This window comes from Ambystoma mexicanum, chromosome 2p, assembly GCF_040938575.1.
Source record: "Ambystoma mexicanum isolate Mex_15411 chromosome 2p, UKY_AmexF1_1, whole genome shotgun sequence".
Taxonomy (NCBI): Eukaryota; Metazoa; Chordata; class Amphibia; order Caudata; family Ambystomatidae; genus Ambystoma; species Ambystoma mexicanum.
In genome coordinates, this window is record NC_090923.1 from 1,445,189,500 (window position 1) to 1,445,211,095 (window position 21,596).

Genomic DNA, 21,596 nt, shown 5'->3' on the forward strand with positions numbered 1-21,596 from the left:
CGGGATGCAAGAAGGACAAAAAGGAGGGGGGAATGAAGGAGAAGGAATTTAGGAGTACTGGGAATCAAGAATCAAAGGAAAAACACAAGCGAACTACGGCAGCACACGTCTAGCCACGGCAAGCGGTAGCGTTGAGACGCGCAGGGCCGCGGGGGCTTGTCCGCTTTATAGAATGTAATGTGTACGGCGGGGAAACTGGTAAACAGTATTTCGCATTCGGCGGCCTTGTTGGGAGTACTGCTGAGTGCAAGCCCCTATGGGTCAGGGACCAGGAAGTCCAGAAAGGACGCATCCGATGGTTCATGACAAGTACGTCTTCCTCAGAGAGAGGACCTTCTCTCACAAATGGAGGGTCAGGTTCTCCATCCAGAGGTAAAAACTCTCAACGTTCACGCTTGGTATCTGAAAGGCTGAGATACAAGGATTGGGACCTTCCAGATGACGTCATGGAGGTGTTGCTTTCGGCAAGAAGGCCAGCAACAAAATCTATATACCGTTGCCGTTGGAGGAAGTTTTGCAACTGGTGCAGAGAAAAGAATGTCGATCCTTTTCTATGTTCTTTTCCGGAAGTGCTGTCCTTCCTCTTGTCCCTAGCGCATAGAGGTCTAAATGTTGGTACCATTAAAGGTTATCTTGCAGCGCTTTCCATCTTCAAGCGCTCGTCGGAAGAATGCTCCTATTTCAAAATTCCTTTCGTAGTGCAATTCTTAAAGCGACTCACTAATGTGTTTCCTCCTTACCCATTCCAAGTGCCAATTTGGGATCTCAATCTGGTTCTAAAATTCTTAATGTGTGCTCCTTTTGAGCCTTTGAAAACTTGTCCATTAAGATTACTGACATGGAAAACTGCTTTCCTAGTTGCTTTAACATCTGCAAGAAGAGCGAACGAATTGCAGGTACTGTCTTCTGGCCCACCCTATACTGTGTTCCAGAAGGACAGAGTTGTGTTGAGGGTTAAACCCTCATTTTTACCTAAAGTAGTATCTGATTTTCATTTAAGTCAGAAAATTGTTTTACCCGCATTCTATTCTCCACCTCATCCTACTAAGGAGGAGGAAAGATTACACAGGTTGGATCCAAGAAGAGCTTTAAGCTTTTACATCTCTAGGCTTTCCAAGCTTAGAGTGGACAACCAACTGTTTATCGGCTACACCGGAAGGAAATTGGGTCAATCGGTGACAAAACAGACAATATCACGCTGGATTGTGCTTTGCATTTCAGAATGTGACAGATTAGCACAAAAAGACCCACCAGAAGGGTTAAGGGCTCATTACACCAGAGGCATTGTCTCTTCGACAGCCCTTCAAAAAGGTGTTCCAATAAGGTCCATTTGTGAAGCAGCAACTTGGTCTTCACTGCACACCTTTTAAATATTCTATAGTCTGGATGCTTCCCAGTCTAAGGAGCTGAATTTTGGTAAAGCAGTACTATATTCAGCCATCTAAGGGCATTGAAAAATCTAACCCCTCCTCCAGAGAAATTATCCATACTGCTTTGGGAGTCTATATAAGATGAGGGCAATACGTTGGAGGACACAATCCACTCGAAGAACAAGTTACTTACCAACTGGTAACGTTCTTTCGATTGGATGTTCCTCCAACGTATTCCTCATCGCCCTCCCAGCCTACCCCTCTGTAGATTTTTCCGGGTTATTGCCAACTCAACTTTCGCAAGGCTGATACCTGTCTGCCGCCACAATCTACATAGTAAAAAATCAAAGGTGAAAAGGGAAAAACAGAACTGAGGCCAACGGGTGCCGTGCGTGCTTCTTATATACCCAATGACGTCACCCTCGACGGAGGCCTTCGAGGGACCATCGACTCGACGACATCAACGCATGGCGCCCTCTGGCGAAAAACTTTCTGAAGAGCAGCAAAGCTGGATGGAATACATCTAAGATGAGGAATACGTTGGAGGAACATCCAATCGAAAGAACGTTACCAGTTGGTAAGTAACTTGTTCTTCTGAACTCAAGGGACATCCAACCTGCGAAAACCCAACTGAAATCGCACAAAGGAATCCTGAGAAAAAAAACACGGTACGTAGCAAAAGAACAGCCCACACCAGTGTAGCAGGCCACAAGCGCAGTGCCGACGGGTCCCTCTGATGGTGAGGCCCCACAAACCAAAGGCTACCATGTAGCCGGGACACTGACACCAAGTCAACCCGAGAAGAAGCTACAGCAACTGGCTTGTGTGACGCAGCGCCCCGCGGAGACAGTGGCCCTGCGGTGCCACGCGGACTCCTGCCCCACCGGCCCTGAAGATGGGAGCGAAACAACCATATGCAATAGCAGGTGAGCGCCAACCCCCCCCCACCGGTGAAAACATCAGCAGGGGGAGGCCGCAGACCTGAAGAGCGAGGGGAGTGCCTCGGTGTCCGCATCGGCGGTGTCAACGTGATGAAGCTCACACTGCAGCGGCTGGGACTCTAACCACCCAGGACAGGTGCGGCACACATCAGACGGCTCCCTCCCGCCGCCCATGAGAAATACTGGGCCACGTTGGTAGATGAACGCCGCCAGAGTCAACAATAACTGAGAGCCATGGACGACTTCTCTCACATCGGAGGTCCCCGCTAGGTACAGACCTCTGGGGCAGAGCATTCCCCACACATATAACGCGGCAGACCTTGCAGACTCATCAAGTGCTGTTGTATTCTGATACGGGGAAAATGTAACACAGGCATAGGAGCAAGGCCCATGCTGTGAGGCCAAAGATCTAAGAGAACACCAGAGAAACCAAGTGGCCTCACACACACGCAACAGCCACCTCATTGCCGATAGGCTACCAAAGCTGCAGAACGCACAAGTGACACTTAAGGTTTTGACCCCAAGTGAAGACAAGAGCCCTGCGGTCTCCCTCACCCTGACAAACAACAGTGGCAGCCTGTCGGCACACCACAAGGTGGTCCTGGACCACATGGGATCCGTGCAGATTGGCACAACATCCTTGTGTCGGCCCCTGGAGTCACAGGAGGCCGGACAGAGCAACAGACCCCCAGACGGGGATAGAACAAAAGTCACACTATCCGAACATGAAGCAGGAGGTGAGGGCCCCCTTTTGAGGGGCGTGTGCCCGCCTCGCTGACTTGAGTAGCCAGCCACAGCTGAGGGAAAACTAGAATTCAGCCCCAAACGATAAAAGACTTGTTGGTTATACCCCCGAAGCAAAAAGGCCCGCCCGCTTTGCCAGACCCCTGAAGCCATACTACGCACTGTGCATGAGCTGCGGTGCTGAGCGGGGCCCCCTTTCACTGCGGCTCATTGCACTGCACCAAGAAGCAAAGTCCTGGGAAAACAGAGCGCGACTCTGGTCCCCCGGGCTGACCATTCAGAGGGACCCTGACAATCATTGTGGGACTCCGTCCCCGGAAAGGGAAATGGACATCCCCCAAACCAAGTGGAGGCGTAGGGTAATCCTGCAGGGAATGCAAGGAGGATATCATGGGTGTGTGGCCCCCGACTCGGGCGTGTGCCCGTCCGCTTCAGATCAACAAAACCGATTGGGAGTACCCTGAGGTGACTGACCCGACGACAACGAGACCCAAGAACACCATCACGGCGGTCGTCCTGTGAAGACACAGATACCCAACTCTGGCTACCCACACAATCTCCCCTCCGCACTCACAAGTAAGAGGGAGCGTCCTGCATCACCTGGACCCCTGGAGGTGGCCACAAGCAACAAAATCAGTGCATGGATCCCCGGAACAGGCTGGCGGATTTTGCATTCCCAGGTAGAAAGGAAGACCACGACCCAAACAAAGACAAGGCAATGCCGACTGGAAGCCAGGACTCAATGGCCACCAAAGGAGACTACGCCTCATTGCTAGAAGAAATAAGAGGCATGCGTGCCGATATTGGTGGCAAAGTGGACAAGATCAATACCAGGCTGGACAAGATGGAGGAGAGGCTGATAGAAGTGGAACACAACCAGTCCTCCCTTTGCACCATGGAAACGCAATTGGACGTACGCTTAGGTGAAATAGTAGCAAGAGAGTTTAAATGAGCTGAAATCGATGTTCTTTTTCTACAAGAAACTAGATACCAGAAGGGGGATGAGTGCAGGATCCCGAGTAGCCTTATATGTAGCACACATTGGGGTTCAGAGTCGCCAAGGGGGCGGGAGTCGGAATCCTGGTACGAAAAGGATTGCTGATGGAGATCACAAAGACCTGGCCAGACACTGAGTGCAGAGCATTATTAATATCAGCGCTTATAGAGGAAAGACTTAGGAAAAAGATAGTGGCGGCAGAGACACGTGCCCAATCCTCCCCCATGGAGAGACAGGAGGTTCTCACAGAGGCTGCATTTCCATATTGAATTCAAATTTGATTTTGTTCCTTAGTGTCTTGGCTACATTTGGCGTTCTGTTTGCTCGTTTGATAATTACATTTCGCATGTGACTCTGAACAGTGCTACATTTGGCGTTCTGTTTGCTCGTTTGATAATTACATTTCCCATGTGACTCTGAACAGTGTTTTTGGTGCATGTCATTGACACAAAACCATATTTTAACCTGTTCGGGAATGTTCGGCACTTGGCGCTTAAAGAGGACCTTCCGGTGCAGTATGCTCTTCTTTTCGCCTATGTTTGCTTAAAATTATACATTCTTATCTAGTTAACCCTTTCAAGCTGGTGTTTCCCTCTTTTCTTTAAAATAGTTTTGTGCTGGTGGTATGTTCGGCACTAAAAAACAATCTACTGTCTATTATCCAGAGAACTCTAATCAAGATAGGGTCTCTGGCATTTTTCAAATATCCAACAAACTAGAGGATTCAAAAGGTAATGATCAGAAAACAATATCGATGAGGATTAAATCTGCATTGATTAATTTGAGATCAACCAATTGATATAGCAGTGGCTGATTTCATTTAGCAAAATGATTTACATACTTTAGGGGTATCCAAGCCCTGCCCAGTTTAGTTTATTGGTTCTCCAATAATTTTTTAATTAAATTGATTAATTGCATGTCCCATAGTGGGGGGTAATAAATCATGCTTGAATAGAAGGAATGGAGGAATTAAGCTCGAAGGCTTCCTCCCAGATATTTATACTTGACCTTTTTTTGTCCCCTAAACACTCTTTTAGAATTGTTTTGTGCTATCACACCTCTGGCCCTTTACATATTTTTGCCGAATACCTTAACGATTTCTTGACCTCTCAAATTTGGAGACATTCTCTAAACTACGTTTCATTGGCGATTTTAAAATTTGACATAAAATAGCCAAAAATGGGGATTCAGTTAAACTTAATGAGTACTCCAAACTCATTATCTTGCCTTCTGTGTTTCTTCTCCCTCACCTTATTTGGGAATTGTCTGGACTTAGTTCTGTGCAGAGGTTCTAGCATTGAGTTCCAGGAAACGACCCCAGTAATGTTGGCAGGCCACTACGCTAGAATGGTTGCCTTTATTCTGGATTTATCAGAGACTAATAAGACACCAACAATAAATATTTGTTCATGTAATCTTAAGGACCTCCCTAGGATTGCAGGGCAAGACCACAGCCCTATTTTAGTATCCACTTCGACGGATATGTCCTGCAAATATTTTTTGGGCTGCAAATATGAATCATTTACAAGCAGTTTGTGATGCTGTTGACCCTATAAAAGTTAGATGCAGAAAATAGAATACTTTAAACTCTAAGAACTTTAAAACAAGATAACCACAGAAGAGAAAAGATCTGGAGAAAACATAGGGATATTTTATCCCAGGCATACTCTACGTTGGCCTTAAAAACTGGGTTTTGCAAAATACAGTGCCATAAATGGACACAGAGAATGGTTTGCCTTAATGAGTCGTTTTTGTAATTCTCATGGCACAACCCCCAGAGTTCTACCTACTACTAAACTGGCATTTTAATTTAATAATTTGTGTGTAGCCAAAATAAATGAAATTCAGCAAGAGATTGACGTAGCCAGTCAATTGGTGATGTTGCTGCAGTCTTGAGACCATTCTGGAAATCAAAGCACTGTTTGATTTTTTTCCCCATGCTCTTCGGAGAAAATTCTAGGTTATCTTTCAGCTTTAAAAGCTAACAACTTAAATGATGCCCCCATACCAGATTGTGTTGCTCAGGAACAAGCCTCCAGTTTGTTAGATTTTGTAAAAGCATTTGTCAATCTTTCTCTTGAACGAGGGGTCTTTCCATCGTCACCCCACTTTTAAAGAAATTGTCCCTGGACCCAAGCATGCTACTAAACTATCAACCAATAGCAGGGACAGCCAAAATCCTAGAGAACATTGTTACATACAACTTGAAGAGCACATTGAGAAACATCAGATCCTTTTTGACCATCCCATGGAACAGAGAAGGTCCTTGTTGCTGTATGGGATGATGTATTGCATTACACCAACAATGGGGCATGCACAATGCTGATCATGCTGGATTTATCAGCAGCCTTTGACACAGTGGAACATTATATTCTTTTGTGTAGGCTGTAAAATATTGCTGGTATATCTCAACATGCAATATGCTGGTTTCATTCATTTTTGACAAATCATACTCAATCAGTTAAGCATGGAATTTCAGCTTCATTATTCATTCGCTGACAATATACAGTTTCGTTTGCGATTTGATAAAACCACAGATTTATCTTAAGACATAGGCCTATTTATGAAGAAATTAAAAAGGCAGATAATTGCAAACAAGCTACAATTGAATCCCTCCAAAACAGAGATTATGATGTTCGGACCCAAACATCTGCACACAAATCCATCACAAATTCCTCCTTCTTTACCCTTATTTGAACTTCCCACATTGTTTGATCACTCAGTGAAATATCTTCGTTGCTACTGGCAATCAGAGCTGAGTTGCGAAAAACAAGTTAGTGAGATTGTTAAATCCATATTCTACAGGATTCATATGCTACGCTCTGTTCTACCTTATGCCCCAGCCACAAACAGCGACCCTGTGGTTGGGGCTGTGGTATGTTCTAAGCTGGACTCTGCCAATGACGTTTTAACAGTATCTCACAGTGGCAAATGGCTCGTCTGGAGGCTGCACAAAATTCGCCAGTCAGACTTCTTTGCCTACCAAAATTCTCCTCAATTTCTCAATATCGAAGGTCCCTTCATTGGATGCCAGTTAAGCAGAGGATGGTTTTTAACATCCTGTCTTGTTTTGAAAGGTATGCATGGACAAGCACCAGTTTTATCTTGCTGAAAGAATAAGTTCATAATGACCAACATGAGATCTTTCATCCAGTCAAAATCGTGTTATTAATTCCCACTTGAGGTGACCAAAGCTGTTGTCGGCACTCGCTCCAGGAACTCTCTCCCCATTAGTCTGGTACAGAGTATTTGACTCTTTTCAGCAAAATCTATAAACTTCCCTTTTTAAATAGTTGATCTATGTGGTATCTTTTAACTACTGGTACCATTCTTTTCCCAGATGCACAGGTTTCTGCTCTATTTCTTTGCATGATACAAATGAGTCAAAATAAAATAAAAATCAAGAGGTTGCTTGTGCCTCTCTCTGACAGGCTGCACCCTCAAATTGATATTGTGCCAGGCTGCATCACCTTGCGCGCCTGTACACAGCAAGGCAGGTGCCGCTCTAACTTCAAATGCACCATGCGCTGTCACAAGCCTAACTCAATACTGTTTCATACCCACTTGGTCTCCGGGTACTCAGACACAAGGGCCCTCATTACGACCCTGGCGGAAATCGCGGTGCTAAATGCACCGCGGAGCACGGCGGAAAGCTGCCGATAGCGCCATGGAGGTTGGCGGATTTTCCGCCCCATGCCGACCTTGGCGGGGCGGTAAATCCCCAATCCCCATTTTACCCTTCCCCATTCCAATTTTTGCCCCATAGGGTATAATGGGAGTGGGGAAGGCGCTAATTGCGCCACCGTAAAATACGGTGGCGTAATTAACAACAAGGTCCCGTAGCGCCATGGATTTCTCCGCCCGGAAAAACCAGGCGGAAAACGTTCCATGGCGCTACGGGAACTCGTAGTAGGGCGGACGGGTCCGCCGCGAATACCGCTGGCGTAAACCCACTCCGCCAGGGTCGTAATGAGGGCCAATGTGTATTGCGCAACCCACCTTGTAGAGGTAAAAGAGGAGAATCCACTTTATTCAATGGAGCCTCCAGTTTTGCGTCTGCTCTTCCTGGTGCTCAACGGTGCCCTCTCCTTTTGCCCACATTTTGTGCATTTCCTTAATACATGTTTAAAACTCTGTTTTGTGTGTCTAGTCTTGTGATCCCAGTGATCATATGGAAACTGGTGACCTAGGAAATCTCTAACATAGTTGGGTGCATCTCATGGAACAATGAGTGTCTATTGACACAGGAGTCAGTGTGTGTGTGTGTGCGTGCGTGCGTGCGTGCGTGCGTGCGTGCGTGCGTGCGTGCGTGCGCGCGCTGTCGGAGTGTTGTGCATATGGGTCATATGTTTATGGTTTGCTGGTGTTGTATAGTGAGTGGGGGCTCAGTTCATATGATGGTATTAGGACATATTGCATGTCCTTTTATGGTGGAGTCACTTTTCTGTGGAGCTGGTTGCATCTGCTGGGCTTTCCCTTTGGGATAGTGGAAGAATGTTCATGAAGCACATCGTACATTGCACAGGGAGCTAAGGTGCGACACATCTCGGTGGATGGAAGTATTGTTTGGGGATATGGCACCCTAGCTTGACATGCCTGGGCTCTTCAACTCACAGAAAGTTGCATCCTCGCCCTGAGACAGTAGGGGCCTTCGTTCCCTTCTGGTAGTACCCTGACTGCTTGGAGGGCGCTACTAAAGTGACTATTCAAGTGTGTTGGGATCTATGCCCACCTGTGTGTTTGTAATTGGTGTTACTGAGCTGAGTGTTGGTTAGGGAGATGTTGTGGATTCCCAGTGGTGATGCATTCACAGACCTGCAGGCTTCTGTTGCTACTGCATCATACATTGGCAGTGCTGTGCTCTGGTAAATCTGTAACTCTCGCCCTTCTTCTTGACAGATCTTTCAGGAGCATCCACTTACAGGCTGCACAAATACTACCAGTGAGAACACTACACCAGTCTCCAACAGCACTGCGGGGCAGCCAGCCAAGGTCATTGGTCAGCCCAACACAGCCCTCCTTTCCCTGGTGCTGATGCTTGGCACCTTCTTCATCGCCTTCTTCCTAAGAAAGTTTAAGAACAGCCGCTTCTTCCCTGGTCGGGTATGTTAGTATAGAGATGTTGCCTAACCCTTGTAATTACCCTTCCCTGTTTTGAGATGTCAATGTCAGGAGGACATTCTTCGTCCCACCATGTCCCTACAAAAACATTCTCCCTTCACCTTGTGCATGCATAGGAACGTCTCCAGGCTCATTCAACACTATCCCTGTAATTGGCTTCTTCTCCCCTTCCTTTTGGTTGTCCTAATGGAGGCATTGCCTTTCTGTCTTTCTAGTCTCTTTGATTGTATCCCCCGTCTCATTGCTCTGTGGGTCTTCCCATCTCTCTGTCGGTGGTGACTGCCTTTGCTTTTTCTCTAGTCATTGTGAAGAACTTGTGACGTTCCTTTCTTTGTGCTTTTATCATTCTCTTTAGTCTATGATGGGGGACTTATACCCTATCCTTTCTGGTCTCCTTGATATTATCCCTCCCTTCTCTTTTGTCCATCAAATGCATTACTTCTCCAGCATGGGGTCTGGCATGGATTCACATGCTCATGAATATTCCCCGTCGTCAGGCCGGGAATCCTCGGTATAGAAAAAAATCATTATCAGTTTCGTTTCTGATCTGTCTTTTTTAGTAGTAACCAATCACTGGTCTCTGGGTCATACTGCCCCCAGTCAATGACTGCCCTCTCCCTAAGCCCCGCCTCTGGCAGCCATCCTCAGATTTTTACTGCACGTTCAAGTGTTGGGAGTCCTCGTGCTGTAGCTCTCGAGCTTTTACTGCGTTTTTGCGCTTTTTCAGGAGATTTTTCTAATTTTTCGGTTAAATAGAGCCTCAAGCTCCACCGTTTCTACATCCGATCAACGGGGATCCGTTTCGGAGTTTTCTACGCCCCTCAAGGGTGAAGATTTCGTCGAGTTACGCTTTTGGAGGAATCCAGAAGTTCCGAGGCCTACCCCGGACATGGCCCAGGAGAAAGGAAGCTCGAGGCCCGGGAAGCTGTTCAGGACCTGCCCTGGATGCCAGCTTCAGAATGTTTTCAAGGAGGACGAGCATTTGTTATGCCTCTACTGTCTCCATGAAGTCAAGACGCACACGGAGAAGGACTGTGCGTTTTGTGGGAACATGTCGCAGCAGACCATGAAGGATCGCCACCTCCGTCTCGCCAACTGGCTGGAAGGGAAGAGCCCTTCAGGCGAGAAGAAGAAAAAGAAGTCCGAGCGGTCTTCTAAGTCCTGTGAGGGCGCCCCGGTGACGGGGGCCCAACAAAAGGCCAAGTACCGCGAGTCCGCAGGCACCGGGAGCGCCGAACGGTCGGGCTCCTTGGCTGCCAGGCAGGGCGCATTCTCCCCGGCGCTATCAACCACGAGCCAACCCTCTGGCTCGGGTAAGAGGAAGCCCGAGAACCCGACGAAGCTTCTGGAGAGGCCCCGGTCGATCTCGAAGATTCCGGCAGAGGGGGAGCGAGGCTCGGACCCTCCCCCCAAGGTGAAGGCCCCAGGCGTACAGAAGGTGACGATGGCCTTAATTCACCCTGCTAAGACCTCGATTGAGGATGTCGCAGCGGCCCTGGCTCAGCCTGTGGAGGCGACCTCAGGACCCAGAGTCTCCCTGCCACCGCGGAGGGAGTCGTCTTTCAGGCCCATTGAGAAGACCCCCACAAAGTCCTCGTTGGAAAAGGTGGGGGAGGGGCAGGTGGCCATCGTGGATACGGACACAACCTCTGAAGAAGAGCTCATCGAAGTCGTGGAAGAGGCCCAGCCCATCGGGAGGGATCCTGACGAGGGCGACGTTGAGAGCGACGGTGTCGCCGACGAAGTTCCTCAAGAGCCCTCGCGCCCGTCGTTTCCGGCGCCGCATGACACTTCGGCGGCCATTTTGTCAGCGATTCAGTCCTTATGCTCGGAGATAAGGACAAGGTTGCCCCTCTCCCCGACGGAGGTACCCGATCCAGACCCGACGGGGGAACCGGAGCCGGGACCTTCGGAAATTCCACCGCATAAGAGGAGGAGGACGCATCCTACGCCACCTCTCCCACCTCTGCGGCCTGCTCTGCCTTCCCCCCGGTCTACTACCCACAGGGATGATACAGGCACGGACACGGCTACGACAGGTACAGATGACGACGGAGGCGACAACGGGACGTGTCCCCCGTCGCCCCCTGCTCGGGCATCCCCGCCCGACGAGATTGGATCCTTTCATGCCATGATTTCCAGGGCATCCGAGCTCTTCCAGCTCTGCCCAGAAGAGAAGAAGAAGGAAGGGTTCCTTTACCAACGGCGCGAAGCTAAAACGAAGACGGTCCTCGCCGTACCACTTCTTGATGACATCTGGGATGAGGGGCTCGCCCTCCTCAAGAACCCTGCCACGGCGCCGGCAAAGAGGGACCGGTACGAGAAGAAGTACCGGGTCCCCGACGCTGCCCCCTTGTGCTTTCGGGCGCAACCTACCCCGGATTCGGTCGTCTCGGCGGCGGCAAAGAAGAAAGCTGGGGGGGCATCGGCCTCGACATCAACTTCTCCGCCGGACGGCGAGGGCAGGAAGCTGGACACGATGGGACGACGGGTCATCTCATCCGCAGCGGCGACTATCAAGGCGGCCAACGCCCTGGGTATCGTAGCCCGCTACGACAGGGAGTTGTGGTTCAAAATCGCCCCTCTGTTGGACTTCCTTCCGGACGCCAAAAGGGCTGAGGCCCTTGAAATCCTACAGGAAGGTGAGATTGCTTCAGACCACGCCATCACGGTGGCAACGGACATCGCCGACACCGGTTTCCGTCAGTTGGGCAACAGCGTTTGCCTGAGACGACGAGGATGGCTCAAGGCGACGGATTTCCGCCAGGACGTACAAACCAAGGTTTTGGACATGCCCTTCGACGGGAACAACCTGTTTGGGAAGGCGGTTGATGAGTCCCTTGTCATGCATGCTGGACGTGGTCCTACCTCCTACGCTCGTAGAACGGCTAGACCGTTCTATTCCAAATGGCGGTTGTTCGACACGTTGCCGGGAAAACGACGTTTGCACTTTTCACGTCGCTAACTCACGTGTATTCTGCTTCGTCACGTGAACTACGGCATTACGTATTTAAGCAGCATGAAAACTTCACTCGCTGCTTCTGATCGAATCATTTGGCGTTGTGTAGCTGACACTCCGGTCTGCATCCTTGCAGGTTACTACAGCTACCTTTTTGGCCTTCTATAGCGTGTTTTCCGCCACACGCTGATTCCTGGAGCTGTTTGGTTGCGTGTAAATCCACACGTTGTCTTCAAGCGCGGCCGGCCTGGGCTGCGTGAATCCTGTTCGCGTGTAATTCCACACGCGCACGCTATCTTCAAACGCGGCTGGCCTGGGCTGCGTGAATCCTGTTCGCGTGTAAATCCACACGCGCACGCTATCTTCAAGCGCTGCTGGCCTGGGCTGCGTGAATCCTGTTCGCGTGTAAATCCACACGCGCATGCTATCTTCAAGCGCTGCTGGCCTGGACTGCGTGAATCCTGCTCGCGTGTAAATCCACACGCGCACGCTATCTTCAAGCGCTGCTGGCCTGGACTGCGTGAATCCTGTTCGCGTGTAAATCCACACGCGCACGCTATCTTCAAGCGCTGCTGGCCTGGACTGCGTGAATCCTGCTCGCGTGTAAATCCACACGCGCACACTATCTTCAAGCGCTGCTGGCCTGGACTGCCTGAATCCTAATCGCGTGTAAATCCACACGCACACGCCCCTTTCTTCGCGGCTGTCCAGAACCGCGTGTACTTTGTTTATACCTTAAAAGGAGCGCTATTTCCAACTCCTGCTCCTGTGTTATTAACAGGGGGATTGATTCATTTCTATACTTTACACTACGTGGGAAGGAAACTTTTCAAGGATAATTGGAAGGTGACAGTGAACAGTACTTTGGACGCTATCCTGTGGTGCATCAACCCGTATCTAGCGTGAGCCTCGTTCCGTTCGGGATAAGTCTCCCTTACTAATCTTCCCTTCCTTGTCGTTTGTTCTACCTTGGATTCCGCAAGAGACTCTGCTGGATTCATCTGCCCTAGACTCAAGGTCAGTGTGTGCATTCATGACATTTCCTATTTCCATCATACCCAGGTTGGGGTAGTTATTCATGATACTTTATTTTGTTCTAGGCTGACTTCTTATACCTTACCCACGCCCTTTCCAGTGATCCATCGCTCTGCCTGTTTTACCAGTCAGAGAGTTGTATCATTTGGAAGGTCTTAACTTGACTTCACAACTATCAAAACGCGTGAACAGGGATCCGGAAGACCCTACCACCTGTATCCTTTTAAGTACCGTATCCTTTTCAGTTAATTCTTTGGTGCTTTCTGACATCCCTTCAGGCCATCAAGACAGACACGGAGACTGCCCGGGCACTGGGAGTGCTCCAACAACGACGGCCGTCCTTTCGGAGCTCCGGAGGCAGACAAGGTGCCTCCAAGGGATCCGGCAGTGGCTCCTCGACGTACCGCCAAGCGGCAAGATCTTCGTCCCAGGAAGCCTACAGGGGACGCAGCAAGTCAGGTGGTGCCTGTCGTCGTCGACAGGGAGGTCAAGGAGGCAAGGCGGCCTCCAAACAAGATTGAACCGACCGTGGGGTCGGGCCCCCACCTAAGCACCCCGGTGGGAGGCCGGCTGGCGAAGTTCGTCAGCGTGTGGGAGTCCATCTCCACCGACCGTTGGGTGCTGGACGCCCTGGCCCAAGGGCATGCCCTCGAGTTTCAGAAGAAGTGCCCTCGCGTTCCACCCGTGGCCAGGAAGGAAAATCACATCCCTCAACTACTGTTGGAAGTAAGGACGATGCTCAAGAAGGGTGCCATCAAGCTCGTCCCAAAGAGGCTTCGGGGCTCTGGAGTTTACTTAAGGTACTTCCTCGTAAAAAAGAAGACAGGGGGATGGCGCCCCATCTTGGACCTGCGATGACTGAACAAGTACATCAAGGCACAGAGGTTCCGGATGGTCACCCTCCAGCACGTGCTGGGACAGCTGGAGGAGGGCGATTTCCTGTCGTCGTTGGACTTGGAGGATGCGTACTTCCACATCCCCATTCTAAAAAGACACCGAAAGGTCCTCAGGTTTGTGGTCCAAGGGCGGCACTACCAGGTCAAGGCCCTCCCGTTCGGATTGAAGTCGGCACCCAGGGTGTTCACCAAGTGCCTTGCACCAGTGTCGGCACGGCTGCGCCTACAGGGGATCAACGTCTACCCCTACCTGGACGACTGGCTCATCCGGGCAAGGACAAGGGAGCTCGCCGTGGAGCACACTGCGAAGACCGTCCAGCTGCTCACGGACCTGGAATTCTCCATCAACTTTCCAAAATCCCACCTGGTTCCGTCGCAGGTCGCCCTGTTTCTGGGAGCCAAGCTCGACACAGTGGCGCGCCTGGCCTTGCCGTCGGAGGAAAGGACCAGGACCATTCTGGGCAAGGTGCAGCGTCTGCTGGCCACGTACATGGCCAGGGTAAGATCTATCAAGTCCCTCCTCGGGATGATGTCCTCCTGCATTTATCTGGTGCGCCTTTGCAGGCTTCGGATGCGCCCCTTACAAGAGTTCCTCGACGCCCGCTGGGTCCAGTCGACGGGCAGTTTCGAGGACAGGATCCCTCTCAACGAGACGTTCCGTCAGGAGATCTGGTGGTGGGGTACCTGCTCTCATCTGTCGGCGGGCACGGACTTTCAGACCCCTGCTCACCAGGTGACGGTGACGACGGATGCTTCCCTGGAAGGTTGGGGAGCGCACTCCGGAGATCTTCACGCAAAAGGCCTTTGGCTCCCGGAGGAGAAGTCACTCCACATCAACATCTTGGAGCTCCGCGCAGTGTTCTGGGCCCTCAGGTCTTTTCTTCCGTCCCTCAAGGGCAAGGTGGTGAGGATCTTCACCGACAACACCACCACGATGTTCTACATCCGGAAGCAGGGCGGAACCAAATCCCCTGCCCTATCCAAGGAAGCCCAGGATCTGTGGCATTGGGTCGTCGCCCAAGGCATGTTTCTGGTGCGTCTTCATCTAGCAGGAATAAAAAACATGATCGCCGACTCACTCAGCAGAGAGCTGCGCTCGTGCCACGAGTGGGAACTACGCCAGGATCAAGTGGATCGACTCTTCCGACGATGGGGCGAACCCCAAATCGATCTCTTCATGACCGCGACGAATTCCAAGTGCCGGAGGTTCGCCAGCAGGTTCCCCTAGCCGAGGAGCATGGGCGATGCTTTCTTGTTCCCCTGGGACGGCCTATTTCTTTATGCGTTCCCTCCGCTGCCGTTGCTGCTCTGGCTCATCAACCAGCTCAAGAGGTCCCGGTGCAGAATGATCCTCGTCGCACTGGCATGGCTGAGACAGATCTGGTTCCCTGACCTTCTGGACTTGTCAACGTCCACACCAGTCAAGCTGCCGACGGATGCAGATCTTCTCTCCAGAGAAGGAGGCGCCATTCGTCACCACAACCCGGAGTCGCTGAACTTGCAGGCCTGGCTCCTGCAGCACTAGAGTTTGGAGCATACGACATCCCGGCCGACTGCAGAGAGGTTCTTGCAAAGGCCAGGGCGTTCTCAACTCTCAAGTGCTACGGACATAAATGGAAGAGGTTCTCTGTCTGGTGCCGTGCACAGAAGATTAACCCTCTGCGGATTACGGCCCCTCAAGTATTGCCGTACCTACTGTCATTGGCCAAGGCTGGACTAGCTCACGCTTCCATCAAGATACATCTGGCCGCCATGTCACGATACACCAGAACTACGGGACGGGCGTCCTTGTGGTCTCATCGACTGGTGAAGGAATTTATGAAAGGATTGTTCCGATCATTCCCGCCGGTGAAGGCCCCTGCCCTAGCGTGGGAGCTCAACGTGGTGCTGACCAGGCTCATGGGGGCCCCATTTGAGCCTATGCATTCGGCACCGTTGAAGTTTCTGTCGTGGAAGACAGCGTTTCTCGTGGCCATCACCTCCGCACGACGAGTGGGAGAGATCCAGGCCCTATCTTGCAAGCCGCCATACTTGACACGAGGGTGGTGCTGATGACGCACCCCTCCTTCATGCCCAAGGTGCCGTCGGACTTCCACCTCAACAAACCCTTGGTGTTGCCAGTTTTCTTCCCGTCTCCTTCGTCGCCGGCTGAAAGGACTCTGCACTCGCTGGACGTAGCTAGAGCGTTGAAGTTCTACGTGGACCGCACGAAGAGTTTTCGGAAGACATCACAGCTGTTTGTGAACTTTGGGACTGTGAATCAAGGGAAGGCTCTCTCAAAGACTTCCAATCCAGATGGCTCTCCGGCTGCATCATGCACTGTCACCGGTTGGCAAACCGACCACTGCCCGGCCGTCCGAGAGCCCATTCGACTAGAGCGATCGTTTCTACCACGGCGTTGTGCCCCTGCTGGACATCTGCAGGGCTGCGACGTGGAGGTCGACGCACACCTTCACAAGATTCTACTGAGTCCAGGGTCGGCCAAGCAGTGCTGCGCAACCTGTTTGCTTAAGGTGAGCCTGGTGAGGAAGTAAGAGATGCTTAATGTTGAGTTGTTGTATTGCTTAATGTTGAGCCTTTTGCCACCTCCCGTGGTTGTGCATGTGTGTACTGCTATGTATTCTCTTATTCATGAGCATGTGAATCCATGCCAGACCCCATGCTGGAGAAGGAACAAGTTACTTACCTGTAACTGTTGTTCTCCAGCCTGGGTCTGGCATGGATTCACATGCGAACCCTCCCGCCTACCCCTCTGCGGCTCTTCACTTGGTCATACTGCCACTTTACGTGCTACCAAATCTGAGGATGGCTGCCAGAGGCGGGGCTTGGGGAGAGGGCAGTCATTGGCTGGGGGCAGTATGACCCAGAGACCAGTGTTTGGTTACTACTAAGAAAGACAGATCAGAAACGAAACTGATACTGATTTTTTTCTATACCGAGGATTCCTGGCCTGACGACAGGGAATATTCATGAGCATGTGAATCCATGCCAGACCCATGCTGGAGAACAACAGTTACAGGTAAGTAACTTGTTCCTTATCTGTCTGTGGTGACCATTTGCCCTTTTCATTACACTCTGTTTGGACTGTAAAGCTTCTTGTGTCTAATGTTCTCTTCTTTAGTCTGGAATGAGTGCCTTACCAGAGAATTTTCCACTCTTCTTTACCATATCCTTGCCTGTCTTTGGTCCTTTGAAAGGGGCTCTTCCCTTCCTTGGTGACCACCATCATTTTTCAATAGTTTCGGTACAAGACGCATTTTCTCTATGTAATTTCATCTTCTCTTTAGTTTCTGTGATGGGTGGTTTACCTTCTAGTCTTTTACTGTGGAAGACTACTCCTTCACAATTATATGATGCGCTCCATTCCTTATCTTTTATCTCTGGAATTATCTTCTTCGTATCCCTTTAATCTCTTTAATACATAAACTCCCCTCTCTTTGGCCCCAACCCAATCAGGCAGTAGTTGCTGTGGAAAACGGAAAGGGAAAACTACATGAAATCAGGCCCAGTCTCACCAGGAAAAGGGGTAGTTTACATCCCTTCTGTTAGAGACCACAAGCAACCCTGTACATGTTTTGGCTTGTCTTGTCCCCTTCTGTAATTAGGCAGACTGGGTAAAAACTATGAAATGAAAGTTAGCCAGAGCAATCCAGTTCTTATCAGTAATTGAAAGCGTTCAATTCCCCACTATTTGGTGTCTTTAAGGAGTCTCCCTTAGTCGTAGTGGGTATGCCCAGCCAGGGCTCCGTTGCTGGATGTGCCCAAGTAATCAAGCTACTACAACTCAGCAATGATGCCAAAAAAAGCCAAAATGTGTCTGAGTTTGTTAGTATTTCAATGCAGATGGGGTGGGGTCTAACAGTTTGGCTGCAATGCTCCCATTGGTGGCATGACCAAGACTGATATTCTTATCATTGGTCCTCTTCTGTAATGGAACACAGTCTAGACAACAATGGAATCGAAGCAGCTTGGAGCAATGCTAGTGATTCATTCACATGTTTTCATCTATCATTTGTTGGCACTTTTTGTTCTCTTCACAAGAGTAGGCCTTTCCTACATGAATGACACTACATCTATACATTTTGTGAAAGTGATGCGTTCTTTGCCTTCTTTCCAGTCACTGTGGTGGGGGCCTGGAGGGTCCCCCACCACCCTTCTTTCTGTGGTACCCCCATTATGCACCTCACTGCTATTTGAGAGTGTTTCCCCCTTCATTCTGGACTCCAGAGTGGACTCAGTTCTTTCCTCTTTCTAGTCTTTGTGATGTTCTTCTTCCTCTCTTGTCTTTGTAAAGGGCCCTTTCCCTGCTCTATGGTCTCTATGATTACTGCCTTTCACTCTGGTCTGTCCATAGTCCCAGTTTCTATCACCCCTTCGTTGACTTTCCATCAGAACAGTAGTGTATGTTTACACAATGTTTCTTTCTTTTTTTTAGATCCGCCGAGTGATTGGTGATTTTGGTGTTCCAATTGCTATCCTTATTATGGTGCTGGTGGATTATGGTTTTACAGACACATACACACAGGTCAGTATTGAAACCAAGAACCAAATGGCTATTGAAAATGCATTAAAGAAATTATGTCAATGATCATAGAATGCATATGAAGACTAATTGCAATCAGAACTGAATGTTTACTTATTGGTCCTTACTAAAGTGTAGCATATGATATAGCGGCTTGCCAGGAAACTGCTCTTTAAAGTGGTCTTTCATTGCGCAGCCCACCATCATGCATACCCTCTGTATGTAATGGACTACCATTCATTCTTTCTTTGCACACCATAACCAGGTCTATTCCTCTGGAAAGGACTCTGCTTCTATAATGTTCAGTAACACCAGTTCTGCAGGGGTATAGCAACACCAGGCTTTGTCCTCTTATGACACAATGTTTTGGAGTTTTCCTCTTAAGTCACAATATACTGGCATGAAGCCATCTTCATTGTGCCACAACCAGCATGCCTCGGCTAGACACCACATATTGCATTTGTCTGGTGAACAACCTTCCAGCTTAAGCATGCACCTTATATTCTACTGTTGCAACAATATCCCTGAAGAACCCTTTAAGTCCACTGACTACATTTTAAAGCTGATGTTGGCCTACAAAATGCCTTTGGCAGCTTATCTACTTAAATCCTAAAGAATGAGAAGCGCACCTCAGAGTCTCAAGCTCTTCCGGCTTGAATCCTCTACCACCCCAGTTGCTTTGGTGCACCCAATTAATAGCGCACTTTCTTTAGGGGTTTCCTTCTCAATAACCTTTGGCCCTATGGATGACTATTTGAGCATCTATGTTGTTGACTCATTTGGGTAAAGCAGTGAGAAACCCAAAATAGTTTCTCTGTGTTTGTTTTGTAACGCCTGTTGGGAGCTGTTTGTGGCAGGCAGAAGCAAATGAAAAGCACTTTTGTTGGGTACATTGACTTTCAGCAATAGGATTTGCAAGATTTCAGCTTTTTCCTCTTGGTTCTTTGCACACATTTTCATTATCTGTATGGCTTAGGTGACCTATAGTAATATCTATAGGTCGGAGAGCTGCGAGGAGGTGCAGTCTGGCAGAGAACCCTGAGTCTTTTTTCCTGCTGTCTGAGTCTGTTTTTGCCTTTCATCAAGGCATAGGGTTTAAAAACCCATTTTGGCCGCGGAGCGGCCGCGGAGAGCTGCGAGGAGGTGCAGTCTGGCAGAGAACCATGAGTCTTTTTTCCTGCTGCCTGAGTCTGTTTTTGCCTTTCATCAAGGCATAGGGTTTAAAAACCCATTTTGGCCGCGGAGCGGCCGCGGAGAGCTGCGAGGAGGTGCAGTCTGGCAGAGAACCCTGAGTCTTTTTTCCTGCTGCCTGAGTCTGTATTTGCCTTTCATCAAGGCATAGGGTTTAAAAACCCATTTTGGCCGCGGAGCGGCCGCGAGGAGGTGCAGTCTGGCAGAGAACCCTGAGTCTTTTTTCCTGCTGCCTGAGTCTGTTTTTGCCTTTCATCAAGGCATAGGGTTTAAAAACCCATTTTGGCCGCGGAGCGGCCGCGGAGAGCTGCGAGGAGGTGCAGTCTGGCAGAGAACCATGAGTCTTTTTTCCTGCTGCCTGAGTCTGTTTTTGCCTTTCATCAAGGCATAGGGTTTAAAAACCCATTTTGGCCGCGGAGCGGCCGCGGAGAGCTGCGAGGAGGTGCAGTCTGGCAGAGAACCCTGAGTCTTTTTTCCTGCTGCCTGAGTCTGTATTTGCCTTTCATCAAGGCATAGGGTTTAAAAACCCATTTTGGCCGCGGAGCGGCCGCGAGGAGGTGCAGTCTGGCAGAGAACCCTGAGTCTTTTTTCCTGCTGCCTGAGTCTGTTTTTGCCTTTCATCAAGGCATAGGGTTTAAAAACCCATTTTGGCCGCGGAGCGGCCGCGGAGAGCTGCGAGGAGGTGCAGTCTGGCAGAGAACCCTGAGTCTTTTTTCCTGCTGCCTGAGTCAGTTTTTGCCTTTCATCAAGGCATAGGGTTTAAAAACCCATTTGTGCCGCGGAGCGGCCGCGGAGAGCTGCGAGGAGGTGCAGTCTGGCAGAGAACCCTGAGTCTTTTTTCCTGCTGCCTGAGTCTGTTTTTGCCTTTCATCAAGGCATAAGGTTTAAAAACCCATTTTGGCCACGGAGCGGCCGCAGAGAGCTGCGAGGATGTGCAGTCTGGCAGAGAACCCTGAGTCTTTTTTCCTGCTGCCTGAGTCTGTTTTTGCCTTTCATCAAGGCATAGGGTTTAAAAACCCAATTTGGCCGCGGAGCGGCTGTGGAGAGCTGCGAGGAGGTGCAGTCTGGCAGTCTGGCCGCTGGCGTGCTGGCTGTCTGTCTTCCCCCCGACTGCTCCCTGCAAAGCTCACCCAAGTATAAGATCCCAAGCACTTAAGAACTTATCAGAACATCCTTACGACTATCCTCCCAGCATTGAAACTAGTGTAACCATGGAGGAGCCCTCCCTGATAGAAAAGTCGGAGCTTGGGCATACAGTGCGAGAAGAATGCGGGCGTGTGTTGAGAAGTGGCTTTCTCACACTAAAAATACAAGAGGAACCACTTGTGCGTAACAAACTAGAACACAAACACAAAACGAAGAAATCGCAGCAATTAGAGACGCATGCTCTCTCCCCTCCGATCCCCCGCCTCAGATCGCCCCATCGGCAGCAGCATGACCTACCTTGGAGAGGAGCAGTGTCGCCGCCTGCAGGATCCGCTGGCGGGGGAGAGCGGCGGTCGTCAGAGGGGAGTCCGCCCCTCGAGGTCGTTGTCGTGCCGCCGGCGTCCGGGCCGGCTGGTGGGGGGGAGCGGGAGACGGCGATGGAGTGCGCAGCGGCTCTGCCGATTGCTGTGAGGATGAACGTTGGGGCCGCTGAGCCCCACTGTGTGGAGGACCCGGCGCCGGGGGTTGGAGGGCTGGAGGCGGGCCCTATCCCAGCGAGCCCGCGGCTGGTTGCGGAGCTCCAGGAAGCGGAGAGAGTCGAGCCTGTGCCGGAGAGTGGCCGCGTCACGCCCTCTTGTGGCAGATTGGTGCCACTACATGGTGAAATGTATACA

General features: G+C 50.2%; 1 protein-coding gene across 8 annotated transcripts in view; it reads left to right on the forward strand.

The window, feature by feature from the left end:
• The window catches only part of SLC4A2 (solute carrier family 4 member 2), a 1,509,271-nt gene that overhangs the window by 1,313,765 nt on the left and 173,910 nt on the right, over nt 1-21,596 (forward strand). For all 8 annotated transcript variants that reach the window (XM_069645996.1, XM_069645995.1, XM_069646002.1 and 5 more), the window contains 2 exons: nt 8,952-9,155; nt 18,499-18,588. In XM_069645996.1, the coding sequence (XP_069502097.1) occupies nt 8,952-9,155; nt 18,499-18,588 (294 nt within the window). The remainder of the gene's footprint in view (nt 1-8,951; nt 9,156-18,498; nt 18,589-21,596) is intronic.